Below are 21731 nucleotides of genomic sequence, written 5' to 3'. Positions count from 1 at the left end.
GGGCCGGAGAGCGTGCCGCCGAGCTGAGCCTTCCCGTCAACCCCAGGGACGTCCTGGTTTCCGGTTTGGGTGTGGCCGCCAGGAAGAGGATCGGCCTTGCGGCAGGTGGGTGTAGTGAAAGGCTCTGCTGCGACTGAGGATTCTGCAGTTCTAAATGAGCTGAAACACTGAAGTTATGAGGTAACCTTGGCTCTGTAGCAAGGCACAGAGGTTCCAGTAGCTAGCGAAGTGATAGCTTTAAAAGATTGAAAGTTTGTAGTAAGTAGTTCCAGATTTTCAGGATTTCTGGAATTCCATTTTAAGACGTTATACTTTTAACAAATAATTTTGGGCTTCTGCTACAAGCCAGGCACGTTAACTGATTTAATGGAGTCGTGATTTTAAGAGCAATGAATGACATTGTCATCCAGTTTGCCTCCACTTTATGAGTGAGGGAAAGGAAATTGCAGACGGCATGAGTGACTTGGTCAAGGTCACAGACTGTCAAGATAAAGTACTAGAACACATGTCTAAGTACTTCTAATCCTTTTTCATTTGGTTCCCCTTTCACCTTTCTTAGAAAACAAGAATTAGTAGGACTCAGCATTAGGTAGGATTTGTCTTTCATTGTAAATAAACGGAATATTTGAAGAAGTAGCTAGAGGATTTTAAAAGTTAACATATACTTTGACTTTATATCATTTTCTGTGATGTATGATACTTTTACTTAATTAGAATTTCTTCCTCTCTAGTGTGGACGGAGGATCCAGGCAAAACTGCATTATCCTTTGTGCCTCTTTAGTCTCATTTCAAAATTTAACATTTCCAAATACCTGGAACTTCATACTACTGACCTATGGCATCATTCAAGTTTCTTAATCCAGTTGTGTACCTTTTCTACACAATCATTAAAAGGAACTTGGTCTACCTCTCATTCTTTCAAGGTTCTACTCTAGTAACTAAGTTTAGTACTATGTTTATGGTAAATTGTTATACAGAAAAAGAAAATGAATAGCCTGAATTTCATGTGCAATCCACATTTCTTTACATTTTAATATCCCTTAAGTTGGAATGTTGGAAGTCAAATAGCTATGTCCTGGTTAAGGAGATTATAGGGAATGCATTACACTGCTTTCTGGCTCTCCTGAAAACAATGGGCTAGTATCTAGTTAATGTGTATTTAGGGGTTGGGTCCTGCCTGTGCTCAAGAATTCCTTAGACAATGTTAGCTATGGACTATCTTGTCGTGTTCTCCATCTGTTTTCAGCATCTGCTCTTTTGTAGTCTTGGGAATGCCTTGTAGTTTTTGTGTTTGTTTTTGTTTTGCATGCTTTCTATATGTTCTAACTGGCAGGTAGCCACTGACATATTGCACAATGTTTTCTTTATAATGTATGCCTAATAAATACAGGAGCTTGAGAGCAGCTTGGGGAGTCTTTCCTTAGCCTCCCTCTCACCTCTCTTGAATTGCTTGGCGTCTTGAGTAAACGTTTCTGCCACCCTTGGCATTGCTGGACAAAGCCAGAAGCTGAACCCACAGTGGAATGTAATTTTTCCTTTTTCATCAATACAGAAAATAATGGTAAATTTGAGATCATCTTAGATATGGCGAAATACAGTGTGAATTGTTTCAAATATATAGCAAATACCCCTATTTAACAGAATTTAATATATTGTTACATTTGCAAAATAGGAGAAAACTGGAAAATCACTAGACTTTTGACATTGAAACTTTTTTGCCAAAAGAAAGTGGAACAATATATTTAGGATGCTCAAGGGTAAAATATGGACTAAAGATTTTATATCCAGCAAAAGCAACTCTCACGTACAAAGTGTATAAACTAATATCAACACTTGATATTGTATCAATATTTGATGAGACTATCGTTGTCATGAACGCTTCCTGAAGAATTACTAGAGAATGAACATCAGACAACCAAAATGAGCAGGGAAACATCAACCTAAGGATTGGCTCATGTTCTTTACAGGAAATCATAATCTGTTATATGCCTTAGCTTTTGTGTTCCTTCTAGTTTATTCTTTTTTTTCTTTTATAATGTTGATATAATATTACTGACTATATTCATTATGATGTACTGTTCATCTCTGTGACATATTTATTTTATAACTGGAAGTTTGTACCTCTTAATTCCCTTCACCCATTCTATGCATCCCACTTACCCCACTTCCTGTTTTTTCTTTATTATTAATTCTCCTGAGGTCTGGCACCCCATTTGTGAGTTTTTCTCCATTTTTGTTGAGGTAATTGACAAAATTGTAAGATACTTAAAGTGTACAATGTGATGATTTGATATTAATAAAAATTGTGAACGGATGCCTGCCATGGAGTTGAGTTTTTCTAATTCTGAATCATATTGTTCTTTCCTACTTTGTATCTTTTTTGTTTAGTTAGCTTAAAAATAGTAACTTACAGGGGCACCTGCAGGTCGTGATCTCAAGATCACAATCCCAGGGTTGTGAGATGGAGCACCATAGGGGCTCTGTGCTGGGCATGGAACCTGCTTGGGGTATTCTCCCTCTCCCTCACCTCCCCCTCAGAAAAATTAAAAATAGTAACTTACAAGTTCTGATCTATTTTTGTGGTACATCTTTCAGATATGTTTTCATTATATATAATGATGATGTTATGCTCCTTATTCTCTTTTTAAATAATAGTTTTATATAGTATTTGAACTTGATACTTTTTTGTTGTTGATTTTTATGTGAAATTATTATCCTGAACTTTTAGTATGAGGCAGGCTTCCTCGTCCAAGAAGCCTAAATCCATCAGTAAAAAAAAACCCAAAAAAACCTGTATTTCAAGAAAGTCAGTTTTCTGGTTCATTGCAAGGAAGGAGTCCACATTCCAGAACTATGGGATGCCTCACCAAACAAAGGAGAATATATATTTATTATAGGAATTTGGGGAAGTGTGGAGTTTAGGAGAAATTAAAGAAGTGTTTTGTAGGCTCAAAAGAAAGTGAGGCTGTTTGTAAAGGTGTCTAAATTAGGTCTGGACTCCATCATAGATTCCAGGTGCTATTTTCTTGAAAATTGCAGCTAACATAGATGTGTCATGTATCCACATAACTGTTTTCTGAAGTTCTGTCCTAGGGTTGAAAGTAGAGCATGCTTCTCTGTTAAGTGATTTAGATCATCACCAAGAGTAGGATATTTTAATCTTAATGAATTGATTTCAAAGAACAAGGTTTTTGACACTCTGATTTTAGAGAAAAGGATTCTTTGTGAGTAAAAAATGTGGCAGTTAACTAAAGTTGGAAATTTTTGTGACACTTTGCAGCATGTTTTTGAGAAAAATATTATCTTCTGTTAATTTTACAGCTTACTTTATCTGTGTCTATTATCTATATCTGATGAATGGCAAGGCAGATTTTTACTTTCTTAGTCCAAGTTTATCTTTTCTTTCTCACAGCTTTCAGTAAAACTTTTCTAACTTCAAAGAGCTCTCTTTTCTGTGAAATGTTAAAAAAAAATATGGTGGTTTCAGTTCTGTGATTTCCTGGCTCACTTCCCTTCTCAACTTTGATCTGTCAAAGTCCCACTGTCTCTTTCCTTTATTTCTGTTGTTCATGTGGCACATATATATTCATATATGTATGTATGAATGCATAGTTATGTTCCAAAGGTGTAGCACAATAATTTTATTTTAAATATTTATTTTGGTGTAATATTAGCAATTTAAAATTAGAAAAGTTGCAAAGGTAAGACAGAGAATTTTTGTGTACACTTTACTCAGCTTCCCCTAAAGATAACATCCTCCATAACCGTGATACATTTGTCAAGGAAATTAGTATTGGTACAATACTATTATATAACTATATACTTTATTTTGATTTCACCAGTTTTTCACAAATGTCACTTTTTTTCAGTTCTGGATCCAATCCATGATACAACAATGCGTTTAAAAGCTCCCCATCTTGATCATTATATAGGTGTACATTGTAATGAATATCTTCCTGAAAACTTAATGCCAATTGGCTTTCTGTAAATCAAATAGTTCACATCATAAATGGTAAAGATAACATCTATGTTGTGTTTTATAATTACAGAGCTTATTTACATGCACTTTTTCACCTTATGGTCCTAAGTTATTGAATATTAGCAAAGGAAAGATACTTAATAGTCATATACATGCACAGCCTGATAGTTTTTCCAAGGATGACTCAAAATGGTTAAATGTCTTGAATCAATTCACATCATTGGAGGTGAAGGGTCAAGACTAGAACCTAATTTTATTTCTCATTTAGTATTTCCCTAATATATTATGCCAAGATTCCCAAAATTGGAACAGTTGTTTCATGATTATCAGAAAGAATAGGAAGTACTCAGTCCCCGGGTCAGGTCTCCATGGACATAGTTGGAAAGCAGCCAACCTCCTGAATTCTGAGGCAAGCTTCTTTGCCCAAAGGTGTTGCAGTAACATTTGAACTGGCTCGAAGGTAACTATATAGAAGAACCCAGAGGAATTCCTTTGTGAAGGAAATAAGCCTTTTCAAAATGTGAATAATTATTCTCTTAAATGCTCTATGAGTTAGGATATGTGCATATCAGATTTTCCTGAAATATTTTAAAAATATTGCCTACAGAGCAGTAGACAAATCATAGATTAACAGCTGAAATATAATTTTGCAAGACTCTTTTCTTGTTTGATTTAACTACTTATGCAATAGTGACTGGAAATAAAATGTAATAAGTGATGCTCCTAAGTTTAACCTTCTGCTATTATTGATAGAAAACAGATGACAAACCTAAAAATCCCTAAGTGGGGCTCCACATCCTTGTGGCTTTCTAGACAATATACTGTAAACACATCAGGTTCCTCCCAAATTGGAGGATAAAGGCACCTCCATAAAAAGCCCTTTTGTGAAAGAAGACATTCAGAGCCCTATTCCAGAGATCCAAATCCAACCACAGTGACTGTTCACCATCAGACACAGTTGCTTCCTGAACTATGTTGTCACATTTATACCTTTTCTTCTTGACTGAAACAATGTCAGATCCTCCTCCTTCTCATCTTTGACTTGTTTTCTCATCTTTGATTTGATAGCTAGAAACTTTAGCCCTGCAGCTATCAAACTTCACACACATCAGAATTACCTGACTTGCCAGTTAAGGCACAGATTGTTGGACCCCACAATTTCTGCTTCGGTATGCCTGGGCAGGGCCTGAGAATTTACATTTCTAACAAGTTCCCTGATGATATGTGTGCTGCCAGACCTATGACCACATTTTGCACTGCTCTACCCTGCTTCCTCTAACTCCTGCTTTCTACATGTGTGTGTAGGCAAACACACACACACACACACACACACACACACACCCTTACATGGTAGGGAAGATAGACAAACCAAGAATCCCTAGTTCTGAGTCCATATATATATTAGGTAGAAGAGAAGGAACACAAAATGAAACTGAGAAAGAACAGTGAGTAAGATAGGAAGAAAACCAGGGAGGCATGGTTTCAGAGGACTAAGAAGAGTGTCTCAGCTAGGAAGTTAATAGGTGTAGGATTTCATCACTGTCCACTTCCACTCAAGATGCTGGGCTTTCTCCTCAAGTTCTTAAAAAATTACCCCTTTTCCCTTTCAGGGGAATTAAAAATGTACTAGACTGATGAAAAGTGGAATTTCCACACAGAATGGTTATTCAGATGGGGGCTCAGGACTGCTTTAGTACAGTGACTGTTTTCTTTTTTTATTATGATGATTATTATTTTTTAATTTACATCCAAGTTAGTTAGCATACAGTGCAGTAATGATTTCAGGAGTAGAATCCAATGATTCATCCTCTACATATAACACCCAGTGTTCATCCCAACAAGTATCCTCCTTAATGCTCCTTGCCTGTTTAGCACATCCCCCCTACCCACAACCCCAGCCAGTGCCCTCACTTTTCTCTATACTTAAGAGTCTTTTATGTTTTGACCCCTCTCTGCTTTTATATATTTTTTCTTCCCTTCCCTTATGTTCATCAGTTTTGTATCTTAAATTCCACATATAAGTGAAATCATATGATATTTGTCTTTCTCTGACTGACTTATTTTGTTTAGCATAATACCCTTTAGTTTCATCCACGTTGTTGCAGATGTCAAGATTTCATTCTTTTTGATTGCCGAGTAATACTCCATTGTGTGTTTGTGTGTGTATATATATATATACACACACCACATCTTCTTTATCCATTCATCTGAAAATGAATATTTGGGCTCTTTCCATATCTTGGCTATTGTCAATAGTACTGCTATAAACATTGGGGTGCATGTGTCCCTTCAAAACAGCACACCTGCATCCTTTGGTTAAATACCTAGTAGTGCAATTTCTGGGTCATAGGGTAGTTGTGTTTTTAATTTTTTTCAGGAACCTCAGTACTGTTTTCCAGAGTGGCTGTGCCAGTCAGCATTACCATCTGCAGTGCAAAAGGGATCCTCTTTCTCTGCATCCTTGCCAGCATCTGTCATTGCCTGAGTTGTTAATTTTAGCCATTCTGACTGGTGTGAGGTGGTATTTTATTGTGGTTTTGATTTGTATTTCCCTGATGGTGAGGATGTCGAGCATTTCTTCATGTGTCTGTTAGCCATCTGGATGTCTTCTTTGGAAAAGTGTCTATTCATGTCTTTCGCCCATTTCTTCACTGGATTATTTGTTTTTTGGTTGTTGAGTTTGAGAAGTTCTTTATAGATTTTGGATACTAACCCTTTATCTGATAGGTCGTTTGCAAATATCTTTTTCCATTCTGTCAGTTGCCTTTTAGTTTTGCTGATTATTTCCTTTGCTGTGCAGAAGATTTTTATCTTGTTGAGGTCACAATAGTTCATTATTGCTTTTGTTTCTCTTGCCTCTGAAGACATGTTGAGTAAGAGGTTGCAGTGGCTGAGGTCAAAGAGGTTTTTGCCTGCTTTCTCCTCAAGGATTTTGATGGCTTCCTGCCTTACGTTAAGGTCTTTCATCCATTTTGAGTTTATTTTTGTATGGTGTAAGAAAATGGTCCAGGTTCATTCTTCTGCATGTTGCTATCCAGTTTTCCCAACACGATTTGCTGAAGAGACTGTCTTTATTCCACTGGATATTCTTTCCTGCTTTGTCGAAGATTAGTTGGCCATACGTATGTGGGTCCATTTCTGGGTTCTCTATTCTGTTCCATTGATCTGAGTGTCTGTTTTTGTGCCAGTATCCTACTGTCTTGATGATTACAGCTTTGTAATACATCTTCAAGTCCAGGATTGTGATGCCTCCAGCTTTGGTTTTCTTTTTCAGGATTGCTTTGGCTATTCGAGGTCTTTTCTGGTTCCATACAAATTTTAGGATTATTTGTTCTAGCTCTGTGAAGAATGCTGGCGTTATTTTGATAGGGAGTGCATTAAATATGTAGACTGCTTTGGTAGTATTGATATTTTAGCACTATTTGTTCTTCCAATCCATGAGCATAGAATATTTTTCCATTTTTTGTGTCTAACTTCTTTCATAAGCTTTCTGTAGTTTTCAGTGTATAGATTTTTCACCTCTTTGGTTAGGTTTAGTCCTAAGTATTTTTGGTTTTTGGTGCAATTATAATGGGATGGATTCCTTGATTTCTCTTTCTGCTGCTTCATTATTGGTGTATAGGAATGCAACTGATTTCTGTGCATTGATTTTAGATCCTGTGACTAGGATAAATTCATGGATCTGTTCTAGCAGTTTTTTGGTGGAATCTTTTGGGTTTTCCATATAGAGTATCTTGTCATCCATGAAGAGTGAGTTTGACTTCCTCCTTGCCGATTTGGATGCCTTCTATTCCTTTGTGCTGTCTGATTGCTGAGGCTGGGAATTCCAATACTATGTTGAGTAACAGTGGCAAGAGTGGACATCATAGTTGTGTTCCTGACTTTAGGGGGGAATCTCACAGTTTTTTCCCATTGAGGATGATATTAGCAGTGGGTCTTTCATTTATGGCTTTTATGATCTTGAGGTATGATCCTTTTATCTCTACTTTCCTGAGGTTTTTTTTATCAAGAAAGGATGCTGTATTTTGTCAAATGTTTTCTCTGCATCTATTGAGAGGATCATGTAGTTCTTGTCCTTTCTTTTATTATCACATTGATTGATTTGTGGATATTGAACCAGCCCTGCATCTAAGGTATAAATCCCAGTTGATCATGGTGAATAACTTTAAAAAAAATTTTTTTAACATTTTTATTTATTTTTGAGAGACAGAGAGAGACAGAGCATGAGTGGGGGAGGGGCAGAGAGAGAGGGAGACACAGAACCCGAAACAGGCTCCAGGCTCTGCACGGTCAGCACAGAGCCTGACGTGGAGCTCAAAGCCACCAACCACAAGATTATGACCTGAGCTGAAATCAGACACTTACCTGACTGAGCCGCCCAGGCTCCCCATAGTGAATAATTCTTTTAATGTATTGTTGCCTCCAGTTGGCTAGTATCTTGTTGAGAATTTTTGAATCCATGTTCATAGGGAAATTAGTCTGTAGTTTTCCTTTTTAGTGTGGTCCTTGTCTGGTATTGGAATCAAGATAATGCTGGCTTCATAGAATAAGTTTGGAAGTTTTCCTTCCATTTCTATTTTTTGGAACATCTTTAAAAGAATAGGTGTTAACTCTTCTTTAAATGTTTGGTAGAATTCCCCTGAAAAGCTATCCAGCCCTGGACTCTTGTTTGTTGGGAGATTTTTGATTACTAATTCAATTTATTTACTAATTATGGGTCTGTTCAAATTTTCTATTTCTTCCTGTTTCAATTTGGTAGTTTATATGTTTCTGGGAATTTGTCCATTTCTTCCAGATTGCACGATTTGTTGGCATATAATTGCTCATAATATTCTCTTATTATTGTTTGTATTTCTGCAGTGTTGATTGTGATCTCTCCCTTTCATTCTTGATTTTATTTATTTGGGTTCTTTCTTTTTTCTTTCTGATCAAACTGGCGAGGGGCTTATCAATTTTGTTAATTCTTTCAAAGAACCAGCTCCTGGTTTCGTTGATGTGTTCTAGTGTTTTTTTGATTTCACTAGCATTGATTTCTGCTCTAATCTTTATAATTTCCCATCTTCTGCTGGTTTTATCTTCCCTTCCTCATCTCTTCTAAAATCTTTATTTTAAAATCTAGATTGTCTTATAGAAGCATGGCTACCCCAGCTTTCTTTTGGCTACCATTAGCATGATAGATGGTTCTCCATCCCCTTACTTTCTTTTTTTTTTTTTTTTTTTAATATTTTTTATTTTTTAATATATGAAATTTACTGTCAAATTGGTTTCCATACAACACCCAGTGCTCATCCCAAAAGGTGCCCTCCTCAATACCCATCACCCACCCTGCCCTCCCTCCCGCCCTGCCCTCCCTCCCACCCCCCATCAACCCTCTGTTTGTTCTCAGTTTTTAACAGTCTCTTATGCTTTGGCTCTCTCCCATTCTAACCTCTTTTTTTTTTTTCCTTCCCCTCCCCCATGGGTTTCTGTTATGTTTCTCAGGATCCACATAAGAGTGAAACCATATGGTATCTGTCTTTCTCTGTATGGCTTATTTCACTTAGCATCACACTCTCCAGTTCCATCCATGTTGCTACAAAAGGCCATATTTCATTTTTTCTCATTGCCACGTAGTATTCCATTGTGTATATAAACCACAATTTCTTTATCCATTCATCAGTTGATGGACATTTAGGCTCTTTCCATAATTTGGCTATTGTTGAGAGTGCCGCTATAAACATTGGGGTACAGGTGCCCCTATGCATCAGTACTCCTGTATCCCTTGGATAAATTCCTAGCAGTGCTATTGCTGGGTCATAGGGTAGGTCTATTTTTAATTTTCTGAGGAACCTCCACACTGCTTTCCAGAGCGGCTGCACCAATTTGCATTCCCACCAACAGTGCAAGAGGGTTCCTGTTTCTCCACATCCTCTCCAGCATCTATAGTCTCCTGATTTCTTCATTTTGGCCACTCTGACTGGCGTGAGGTGGTATCTGAGTGTGGTTTTGATTTGTATTTCCCTGATAAGGAGCGACGTTGAACATCTTTTCATGTGCCTGTTGGCCATCCGGATGTCTTCTTTAGAGAAGTGTCTATTCATGTTTTCTGCCCATTTCTTCACTGGGTTATTTGTTTTTCGGGTGTGGAGTTTGATGAGCTCTTTATAGATTTTGGATACTAGCCCTTTGTCCGATGTGTCATTTGCAAATATCTTTTCCCATTCCGTTGGTTGCCTTTTAGTTTTGTTGGTTGTTTCCTTTGCTGTGCAGAAGCTTTTTATCTTCATAAGGTCCCAGTAATTCACTTTTGCTTTTAATTCCCTTGCCTTTGGGGTCCATCCCCTTACTTTCAATCTGAGGATGTCTTTGGGTCTCAAATGGGTCTCTTGTAAATAGCATATAGATTGATCTTGGGTTTTTTTGTTTCGTTTTGTTTTGTTTTTAATCCAATCTGATACCCTATGTCTTTTGATTGAGCATTTAGTCCATTGACATTTAGAGTGAGTACTGGATGATATATTGTGTTGCCTGTAGAGTTGGAGTTCCTTGCAGTCTTCTCTGGCCCTTCCTAGTCTTTGTTGCTTTTGGTATTTTTTGCTTTTTTTTTTTTTTCATCTTTTCTCCCCTCAGAAAGTCCCCCTTAAAATTTCTTGCAGGGATTTTTCAGTGGTCATGAACTCCTTTAGTTTTTGTTTGTCTGGGAAGCTCTTTATCTCTCCTATTTTGAATGACAGCGTTACTGGATAAAGAATTTTTGGCTGCATGTTTTTTCTGATTCAGCATGTTGAATATATCCTGCCACTCCTTTCTGGCCTGCCAAGTTTCTGTGAATAGGTCTCCTGCAAACCTGATCTGTGTTCCTTATAGGTTAAGGAATTTGCTGCTCTCATAATTCTTTCCTTATCCGTGTATTTTGTGAATTTGACTATGATATGCCTCGTTGATGGTCAGTTTTTGTTGAATCTAATGGGAGTTCTCTGTGCTTCTTGGATTTTGATGTATGTGTCTTTCCCCAGGTTAGGAAAGTTTTACACTATGATTTGCTTACATAAACCTTCTACCCCTTTTCTCTCTCTTCATTTCTGGGACCCCTATGATTTAGATATTATTCCTTTTTAGTGAGTCACTAAGTTCTATAATTCTTATATCATGGTATTTTGCCTTAGATTCCCTCTTTTTTTCTGATTCATTTTTCTCATAAGTTTGTCCTCTATATCACTGATTCACTACTCTGTTTCATCCATTCTTGCTGCACTGGTATCCATTCAAGGTTGCCTCTCAGTTATAGCACTTTTAATTTCTTCCTGACTAGATTTTACTTCTTTTATCTCTGCAGAAAGGGAATCTATGCTTTTTTCAACCTAGTCCAGACATCTTGCTTATATCTGTTCCTGTTCTTTCTCTTGGGGTGAATTCCTTCATTCAGGGATTATGGTAAATCACAACACAAAACTGGCATCAGGTTTCACTGCACCCTAGCGTCTTTGTTCCAATACCAGCAAACATGAATATGTGCTCGGACCTTTGCCTGTGATGTGGCTGTACTGCCTCTACCAAATGCTTCTCTAGCAGGGGAACTGCTTCTTCCTATGTGGCCTGTGGACCCCTCGATGTTGCTGCCTGTTCCTGGGGATTCACCCTTCCCACTGTAGCACACCAGGTATTAAGCTGTGGACTCAATACTGATTGCTCTCTCCTCTTTATAGCGTCCAAATGGTATTGAAACCCTCTCCTTTCTCCATTTTCCCTTTCTTCACTTGTGGGTGTTTCCACTCTTTCCCTTTCTCTTCAGCTACTTTCAGGGGGAATGTTTTTCCTGTACTCTCCCCCCTTTCTGTGACCTCTCTCCATAAAAACAGCTCCCTACCCTCTGTGGCTTCTCTCTCCCCCAGTTCACCTCTCTGTGCCATGTACCTGTCGAGTTCACTTGTGGTTCAAGTTGTACAGACTGTTGTGTTAATCCTCAGATCAGTTTTCTAGGTGTGCAAAATGGTTGGTGCCAATCTAGTTGCATTTCAGGAATGAGCGAAGCAGAGAACTTCCATGCCGCTCTGCTATCTTGGCCCCTCCAGTGACAGTTTTCATGAATGATCAAGGGATGATGTGCAGCTATCAGAAAATGAAAGGACATCACTTGATAATGATAAGAAAAATGGGGGTGCCTGGGAGGCTCAATCGGTTGAGTGTTTGACTTTGGCTGCAGTCATGATCGCATGGTTTGTGCATTTGAGCCTTGTGTTGGGCTCTGTGCTGACAGCTCGAAGCCTAGAGTCTGCTTCAGATTCTCTGTCTCCCTCTCTCTTTGCCCCTCTCCAATTCTGTCTCTCTCTCTCTTTCTCAAAAATAAATAAATATTAGAAAAATGATAAAAACATCCAGGGCCTGAGGAGGGAACAGAATAAGTAAGGAATTTGGAGCTAAGTTTTATTAGCTTTTTGGGAAATATGCTTCAGATTGCCACATACTTAGCTATTAATTTATTTGACAATTATTTTCTGGATCTGAAGTATTTTCTGAATTTGAAAAATTTCTGAAAATTTCTTACCCAATGAAATGAATTATAAAAACAGACAAATAAAAAACAGGGACCAAGAGTTACCAAGAAAGTAAATAATTGGGCGGAAGCCACCCTGTACTTCTATTGAAGATTCCAACTAGTAGAGTTTAAAATGTTTGGATTTAGATTGTGAAAAACAATAAAATCTGTTCTTTCTCCTTAGGGCTACAGTTACTAGGCAATTACTATGCTCCAATAGCTGTATTTAGTCTTTAATGCTTTGTATTAAATTATGTGATTTAAATTTTATTGTATACATAATTTCAGTTTTATTTTACTAGTGGAATTTACTGCTGTTTTCTGACCTCCACATTTCCCTTCTGCTCTCAGGAGAGAGACAGGAGATAGAGAGGCAGAGAGAGAATGAACTTCATTCTTTATTTTTGTTATCAGGTAGCTAAACATTCAGAGAAATGAGCCCTGCTTCCCTAAAATGAAACATACCCTTAAGGTGTTTAAGGTAATCCCCCTCTCCTTTGCTCATGGTTGGGTTAGAACTGGTCATGTGTTACAGTTCTAGCCAATTTAAACAAATTTTTTTTAATGTTTATTCATTTTTGAAAGACAGAGAGAGATAGAGCACAAGCAGGGGTGGAGCGGAGAGAGAGGGGGACACAGAATCTGAAGCAGGCTCCAGGTTCTGAGCTGTCAGCACAGAGCCCGACACGGGGCTCGAACTCATGAACCACGAGATCATGACCTGAGCCGGAGTCAGACATTCAACTGACTAAGCCACCCAGGTGCACTACAGTTCTAGCCAATTTAACAAGAAGTTGCTGAAAGTTCTGGGAAGGAAAGATGCTTGATGAGAAGCCATGCTTTCTTTCTGACTTGGAGGCTTAGAATGGTGACAACTAACTTCTAATCATGAAAGTAAAGGCTAGTGGAAGCAGAGAAAATAACTCAAAGCTCTGAATTCACCAATTCTACATGCTTTCCTATGAACATCCTGTAATATGAGATGAAAACATGTCAGTTCTGGTCTGACGTTTCTTATTACAGCAGAAAGCATTCTGACTGAAATAGTGATATATAAAATTCATACAAACACACATATAACATTTATGATTTTTCTTCTCATTGCAAAGTCTATCTATGTTCATTTGGGAAGTTTGGAATTATAGGAATTCACGAGAAAGATGATTTAAAAAAAATCACTCAGGGATAAATATATCAATACATATATTCTTCTATTGTTTCTACACATGCATTCTACACATTCTACACATGCATCAGTAGAGAGCCTAATGTGGGGCTCAAACTCACAAACCATGAGATCATGACCTGAGCTGGAGTCAGATGCTTTAACCAACTGAGCCACCCAGGCGCCCCTAAATAAATTAATTTTAATTAGAGATTAAAGTCAACCTTACTCTTTTATTTAGTTTCCTATGGACACAATTTATACTAAGTAGACAAGCTCAAGAAATTGGTTCAACATTTGAAAGTAGGCTAAAGGTAAAATAGATGAAATTCTAAATGTATTTTAACTGAGATAATATAATTGTGGTACCCACTCCTCTTCCAGTATTTTTTTTTTCTTTCTTAGCTGTTATAGTTCTGTTTCTTAGGCTGAAATTGAATTAGTGCAGTCTTTTTTTTTTCAATTCATTGTTATTCATTTATGTCATTTCTTTAGTAAATTGAATTGCAAGAGGAAACCCAAATTGTAGCCAGGAGGAGATAACCAATATAGAATCTTAATTATCTGATATAGTGGATTCATTCTACAGAATATATCCTCTTTTCTTTTTTTTTTTTTTACAAGGACTCCTCATCTCTTATGATGATTGGAGATAGAGTAAATAACTAAAATATCAAATGTTGAATATTCTCTGTTGAATGGTATGTCTTTAATTTAAAGCCCCATTTACCTTTTATAGCTATACATTTTGTTTTAATGTTTGTTTATTTTTGAGCGAAAGACAGAGTGCAAGCGTGGGAGGTGAGATAGAGAGGGAGACATGAAATCAGAAGCAGTCTCCAGGCTCTGAGCTGTCAGCACAGAGCCTGACACAGGGCTCGAACCCATGGACTGTGAGATCATGACCTGAGCCAAAGTTGGACACTTACCTGACTGAGCCACCCAAGTGCCCTGGGCTATAAATTTTAATTTAAATCCATATTCATATTATAATTTATGGGCCACAATATTTGTATAATTTACTTCCTTCTGCAAAGTTTTTCATTACATATTGAGCCTTGAGAGATTTCTAAGTCTCAAATGGTAAGTAACCAAATTGAAACAATCCAGTTCAATATTAACATTACTATGCATGCATATAAACAAATGAATATGTTCTGAGACACTTTTATCATAATAAATTTCCTTATACAAAATCAATGAGGAATTCTTAATCTTTTTTGTCACATGAGCTCCTTTGGCTGTCTGGTTTGGCCTAGATAGCCCTTTCAGGATAATGTTTTTAAATTCATAAAATAATATAAACAGAAATAAAAGCAGCTGTATTGAAATACAGTTCTGTGCATGGACCATAGGTTAAAGACCCCTGCACCAAATTTTGAATAGCCCTTTACCTAATGTATCAGAAAATGCCTGAGAACATATCTAAATAGAACAGTTTCTTAAACATCTAAGAGCAAAGCTAACATGTGTGTTCATTAAACACATGTCTAATAAAGCCCTTAAATTATATTGTGTATACATGTGTTGTTTTTGCCTTTAAATCTGGAAGTAAGAATTGTTATCAATTTAGGAATAAGTATATTATAAAAGATTAAAGGAGAAGATTGGTTTTATTGTAACTTACAGATATTATTGTGTCATCTAGTAGAACCATAAAATCTTGGTGTCAATATACATACCTTAAAAGTTAACCTTGAGTATTTTAGCATGTTACAAATTTTGAGCCTTGCCCGATTCAACTGTAGAGTTGGTACATGGATTGATTAATTAAAGGTATGGGCTTAGTAAAAAAGAAGATATGAATGAAAGAGTAGAAGGAAGGAGGTCAATGGTAACAAACAGGATAAGTTGAAGTGGAATTAGAAAATAATGTGTGATTGGACACACACACACACACACACACACACACAACTGCACTGAAAAGTATGTGTGAGCAGAAGAGCAAAATAAGTAAAGACCGTCATTAGTCTAATTAGTAATTTACTTTCCACAATTTCATGTGCACTGGAAATTTTGAAATTACATTTCATCTTTGAGTGGCACTAAATATCTCATATGAATGTAATGGTATTTTACCTATTTTTTTAAAAGTTTATTTATTTTGAGAGAGAGAGCGCGCGCGCGCTCACATGACCAGGGGAGGTTAAGAGAGAGAGGGAAAGAATCCCAAATAGGCTCTGCACTGTTAGTGGGGAGCCTGATGCGGGGCTTCATCCTACAAACCAGGAAATAATGACCTGAGCCGAGATCAAGAGTTGAGTGCTTAACCAACTGAGCCACCCAGGTGCCCCTATTTTACCTATTTTTAAAAAAGAAATTAAATCGTACCTGAATTACTTTAAAGTCCCTTATAAGCTTTTCTCATAATGTGTATTAGAGTCTCATAATTTTTATCCTTTTCCTTCTTTAATGGAACATAGAAATAGGCCTGAATAAAAAGAGGTATTGTGCCCACATATTTTGAAAATGATACCACTTAATGTGAATATCAGTAGGTGTTAGTTACACATTTACGGAGTTTTTCTTTATCTGTTTTCAATACTTTGTTGGCTCCGTTGACTTGTATATATTGAAACTGTAATTTTCAGTGTTCCTCTGATGTATCAAATATCTTTTCACTTATGCATTTGATTATTTATTTTTCTTAGTGACTTGTGGATTATAGATTCAGTAAGATCGGAAGATAGAAAAAAATCTCCTATTAAAACAGAGGGCATATTATGTATAAGACATGATCAGTATAGGTCTCTTCTTGATTGTATTTAAAAACAGTGTTATATTAGTACAATTACCACAAACTCCACTGATTATGCAGCCTAGAGGAATGTTCTAACCCCTGTCCAAATATGAATCCTTCTACACTTGCCGTTTCTATGAAGGCACTTCATGCTGTCTCAAGACTGGGATGAAGGAGAGCTACTTGTAAGTCTTGTCAGATGGTTGGAATGGATGGTGGGTTGGTTGCTGAATAATTCAAACTTCAGATGTTTTTGGAATCAAAGAAAAAATTAGATCCATTGCACTTTTTTTTTTTAACCAGAGGAGGGAAGATTGATCTTATGGGCAGGGGAAATACTCTGTCTGTGCTTTGCATATTATTGTAGTATAAGATATAATTGCTGCTAAGCCCTTGGAGTAAAACTCTCAAAGGCATGCCTAGGTTAAGACTGTGCTGTGGTTTCTGAGCCTTACTTTTTGGAATCTCTTTGCCTTAGGCCATGGCTCTTTTAAAAATTTACACATTATTAGACAGGGAGAAAATGATAAGAAATCTATATAACATAGGAGTTCAGAAAGGGCAGAAATTAGTTCAGTGTATGATTATGAGGTAATATTTTTCATGAATTTTCTTTTTCTTTGTATTTTTTTCTTTATATTTGAATTTCTGACAATGTGATGTCTAAAAGAATAAGAATGTTAACATTAAACTCTGCTTTGTTTTTATATAAAAACGCTGCAACCTTTGTGTTTATTATTCTCATTTGATGAAATTCACTACCATGCTCTTCTTCACGACTTCCTGCGTATTCTACCAATTACAGAGAGAAATATCCATATATAAGTGGATCAAAGCATGGATTTAAAAGAGCAAAGAGAAAGAAGAAGTGATTTACTGGATCTGACACCCTATTTAACATTTCAGGATCAAACCAGTACCAAATTCCTAGGACATAGTAGGGAGTCCAGCAGACAGTAAATGAAGTGGCAAATGCAACTGTCATCTTTAGGGTCCTCAGCCGAGCTCTTGGTATATTGTTCTTAGATTGATTCAGTTGTAATTCTGTGAGATAGAGAAAAAAGTAGGTGTTTAAAGACCAGTTTTATTATAAAACCAAAATGGACAAAAAAGGAAGAGAGAATCACTAATTCAAACTAATTACTGGAATAAGAACACATTTCCAATATTTTTAATAACGGTAATTTGTTTGAAAAGGATGTTAATGTTTCAGGTTTTCCACTGTTATGTCACATAATGAATAGAAAAGATTAAAGATGACAGTGCTCTTAAAAATAAGTTTCCATCAGGGGCACCTGGGTGGCTCAGTCGGTTAAGTGTCCAACTTTGCCTCAGGTCATGATCTCACCGTCTGTGAGTTCGAGCCCCGCATTGGGTTCTGTGCTGACAGCTCGGAGCCTGGAGGCTGCTTCGGATTCTGTGTCTCCTTCTCTCTCTGCCCCTTCCCAACTTTTGCTATGTCTCTATATGTCTCTCAAAAAATAAAATAAATGTAAAAAAATTTTTTTAAAGTAAGTTTCCACCAAACTAATTTGGATTTGAAGTGTGAAAGTACTCAAACTCTTAAAATATAAATTAAAAAAATATAAACATAAAGTTGAGCTGAATTGAATTATCTGTTCACACAGAATTATACTTACTGAAATATCTCTGAGTAAGGATAATGAGGATCACGCATGGATGAAAGTGTGTTGTCCAAGATTGTCTTTCTCAACCATGTTCTATGATATTCAAAAAAATTTCACTTTTCATACCAATGCATCACTTAAAGTTCGCAGGTGTGTGTGCGTGTGTGCATGGTGTATGTGGTGTGTGTGTGTCTGGGGGTATGTTGCCTGTGTGTGTGGTATATATGTGCTTACTGTATGGTGTGTGTGTGTTTTGTGTGTCTGGTGTGTGTGTGATACGTGTGGTGTCTGTGTGAAGTTTGCAACTTCTTGTTCATTGATCACAAAAGAGTGGAAATATGGAAGAAAACATTTATATGCATGATGTTTTAATTATAAAATCAATTTTTAACTAGAAATGTTAAAGTCGATAGTTCATTGAGTACAGATTGGTTATAGATTTTTGTCATACAAACGTAATTACCGTTTACTCTGTACCTTGCTATGGACCTTGTTCTTTTCATACATTATTTCATTTAATCTTCAATATATGTAAACTTTAATGACATAAGTAATAAAAAAATCAGTAGGGATAAATACTTTAATAAAAAAAAATCTTGGCTTAGCACGGGGGCTAGATTTGAAAAAATATTGATCCTCCTATAACACACTGTATTTCTCCCTCTTTTGAAATATCATCACATTTCATTATTGGTTTACTGTTTTACTATCTTTTCTGCTAGATGGTGGATTCCAGGAAAGTGGAATAGTTTACTGGCCTGTTTTATTCACCATGGTATCCACATCTATCATCATTTCTAGCAATATTGAGTAGTTAATACATACTGGTTGAGTAAATAAAAGATTAAGTAACTAAATCTATGTTAATAATATTTAACTATTGCCCTTTGCCTCTGCTGTTTTGTTTTTCTGCTTCTGCCTACCTCACGTTTCTTCAGATTCAGCCCTATTTGGGATCTATCTTCTTATTCTGTATGCATCCTTAGATATCCCTTATAGAACTGAATTTCTCTAGGATAAGATTTTGAAGGCAAATTGTTTTTGTTGTTTTTGCAGTATACTTTTTAATAAGAATCAAATATCATTTTGTGCTGGGAACTGCCCAAGTTTCTATTACAGAGCATCACCATAATTATTTCCTTTAGAAAAAAATATGTTGAGAGTAATCACACTACAGTAATTCAGATGATTTTCCTATTAAGTTGTACCAGGTATAACTTATGCATTATGTCACTGATAACATGTCTTTTGGATGTTATGATGACGTAGCCATGTTTACTTTGCAAATTCATAAATTTTAGTTTTTGGGAATGTACCAGATTACTGAAGCAAAAAAGGCACAACCACAGCTGTGAAAATTCAGATAAAAGTGTCAGTTACAACAGTATTTCACACACCAATGTACACACACACACACACACACACAAGCCCAGTTATGTTGTGTGGAATAGGGGATTTGAATATGAAACAGAACAGCTGAACTTTAACGATTCTCTTGGCTACCATTTAACGAGGTATACTTTGCAATATTATAGAAATCAGGTGTTTGGTATGGTGTTATAGTGGCCCAGCAGGAGCAATTTGCCAATGCTTATACTGGGTAAACTAATGTAGTTGTTCTTTCATTCTTAATTTCATGGTACAAATTTAGAACATTGGGAGATACCAAATGACCTCATCTGTAAATTAGGGATAGTAAAAGTATAATAAAAGTATTACCTCATAGGGTGAGTATGAATAGTAACTGAGCTAATGTATGTAAACTGCTTAGAACAGTGTCTGGCACATAGTGCATGTCACTCTGCTTTGAATATTGCTGTTTGAAACCTGTTTGCCCACAATTAACATTGAGTCTAAGGAATACATACTGTGGGGATCTTGATGAAGGACCTGTGTCAGGGTGAAGATGATTTTTGCATTGCAGATTAACATGATGAGAAGAGGGATGATGAAGAGGCAGCTGAAGGTGAAAAAGTTATAAAAGGCCTGATGCCACCATTGTGGAAAACTGCAGTGTGTGACACATTGAGAGAAACCATCTGTCTGCCCAGAGCTGTCTGCTAAGTGGATCATCCGGAAGATATATAACTGTATGAGAAAAGAAAACAATTAAAAGATGGTGTTACTTTCTTTCAAACAGTATTTGCATGTTTTCTTGAAAGCTTTTTCCTTCTGTATTCTCCAGGTCTTCTAACACGTTGTTGCCCAAAGCAATGACTAAGCTCCTTGATGTAATCCTTTTGTCACTTCAATGAGAAGCTGTAAAGTGGATCTTTACTTAAAATATGTTTGGGTAATGTGAATGGATCTATAGGATTTTGGATTTTTTGGAAACTATTTCAACCTAGCAGAATGATCAGCAACCAAGGATTTAAACATTGTTGTATTTCAATTTCAGATGCAATTATGCTGAGTAAACCTTTTGGAAGTGATTTTGTCCATCATAACTGTAGCAGCTAAAGCTGTATCTAGCAGTTAGAATGTGCTCCCCAAATACATATTTAAATTTTATTTTTTGAAACAGAAAACCCCATTCAAATGGTCAAAGACATGAATAGACCATTTACAAAAGATGTAACAGTGGCCCTTAAGGACGTGAAAAGATGTTCAACCTCACTTGTGTGAAGAAAAATGCCTATTAAGGCTACAGTGACATGGCATTTTTCACTATAAGGATTGGCAAAAATTAAAAATAACATACTTTCATGGGCAGGTTGTAAGAAAATATAGACTCTCCCACATTGCTAGTAGGAATGCAAATTGGCACAACCACTAGGGAGAAGAATTTAGCAATAGCTAGCATAACTATATCTGAATTTACCTTTGACCCAGCAATCTGACATCCAGGATTTTACCCTGAAGATACACTCCCACCTCTGTTATATGAAAATACATAGGCAGAAAGTTATTCATTGATGCATTGTTTGTAATTGAAAAAACATTAAAAATAACATAAATACCAATTCATGGAACAGTAGTTGAATAAACTGTGGTGGATCACACAACAGAGTGCTATACAGCTGCAAAAAAAGAGTAAGGAAAATCTCTGTATATTTATGTGCATGTGTGTGTGTGTATTTATTTTCTAGCTCTGTCTTCTGGGAGCCTAGGAAAAATGATATCCCAGTAGCAATAAGCACATCCAGCACTCTAGTACCCAGATCTTGTTTTCTAAATACCATTCTCTACCAAAAGGAACCAGACGGAGTTCATTGGAGAGATGAGTGAGCCCAAGGCTGACAAACTGAATATGTGCTTGGAACAGTTTGTGCCATAAAGCCAAGAAGTACTAAAAGAATAATGGAGCATGTCAAAAAGAGCTCGGGAGCTAGCTTGAAAGTACTCCCATTGGTCAAATCTGGGACAGTTTAAGCATTGAAAACAAAACCAAAAATAAATAAACCAAACCAAACAAAACAACAACAACAAAAACCCTGATAAAAGGAATGATTAACAATAAAATAAAGGAAGAATCCATGAATTCTTGCTGATAGTAATTACAAAAGAATGACTACAAATAAATGGGGAGGGGGAAAAAAGCTCTTTGATACTGTAGAAAGCCAAATAATAAATGTATAAGGAGTAATGAAAGTAGTGATTACCAAATGCTAATAATTGATTCAGGCAAGCATCATCAATGGATGGTAAAAACATGGATGAAATTTGAAGAAAGCAGGGTATTAACATCATCTTGAAGTATTTAC

General features: G+C 36.5%; 1 protein-coding gene and 1 long non-coding RNA gene across 3 annotated transcripts in view; one reads left to right on the top strand and one right to left on the bottom strand.

Annotated features, from left to right (window-relative positions):
- Positions 1 to 41: 41 nt before the first annotated feature.
- LOC109278275 (uncharacterized) lies at positions 42 to 20169 on the top strand. Its single transcript, XR_002085576.2, has 2 exons — positions 42 to 180; positions 19952 to 20169. It is a non-coding gene; the product is annotated as an uncharacterized LOC109278275 (long non-coding RNA).
- The window catches only part of GNRHR (gonadotropin releasing hormone receptor), a 21412-nt gene continuing 16873 nt past the window's right edge, over positions 17193 to 21731 (bottom strand). Inside the window, exons 2-3 of one of the 2 annotated variants that reach the window (XM_019468483.2) lie at positions 19896 to 20115; positions 17193 to 17443 (exon numbers count right to left, since the gene is read on the bottom strand). In XM_019468483.2, the coding sequence (XP_019324028.1) occupies positions 17199 to 17443; positions 19896 to 20115 (465 nt within the window). In that variant the 3' untranslated portion in view covers positions 17193 to 17198. The remainder of the gene's footprint in view (positions 17444 to 19895; positions 20116 to 21731) is intronic. The other variant, XM_019468493.2, reaches the window with a different exon arrangement.

This window comes from Panthera pardus, unplaced genomic scaffold (genome assembly GCF_024362965.1).
Source record: "Panthera pardus isolate Hobbes unplaced genomic scaffold, ASM2436296v1 HiC_scaffold_13, whole genome shotgun sequence".
NCBI lineage: Eukaryota > Metazoa > Chordata > Mammalia > Carnivora > Felidae > Panthera > Panthera pardus.
Note: the sequence above shows the minus strand (reverse complement) of the source record. Positions and strands in the feature narration are given on the sequence as shown.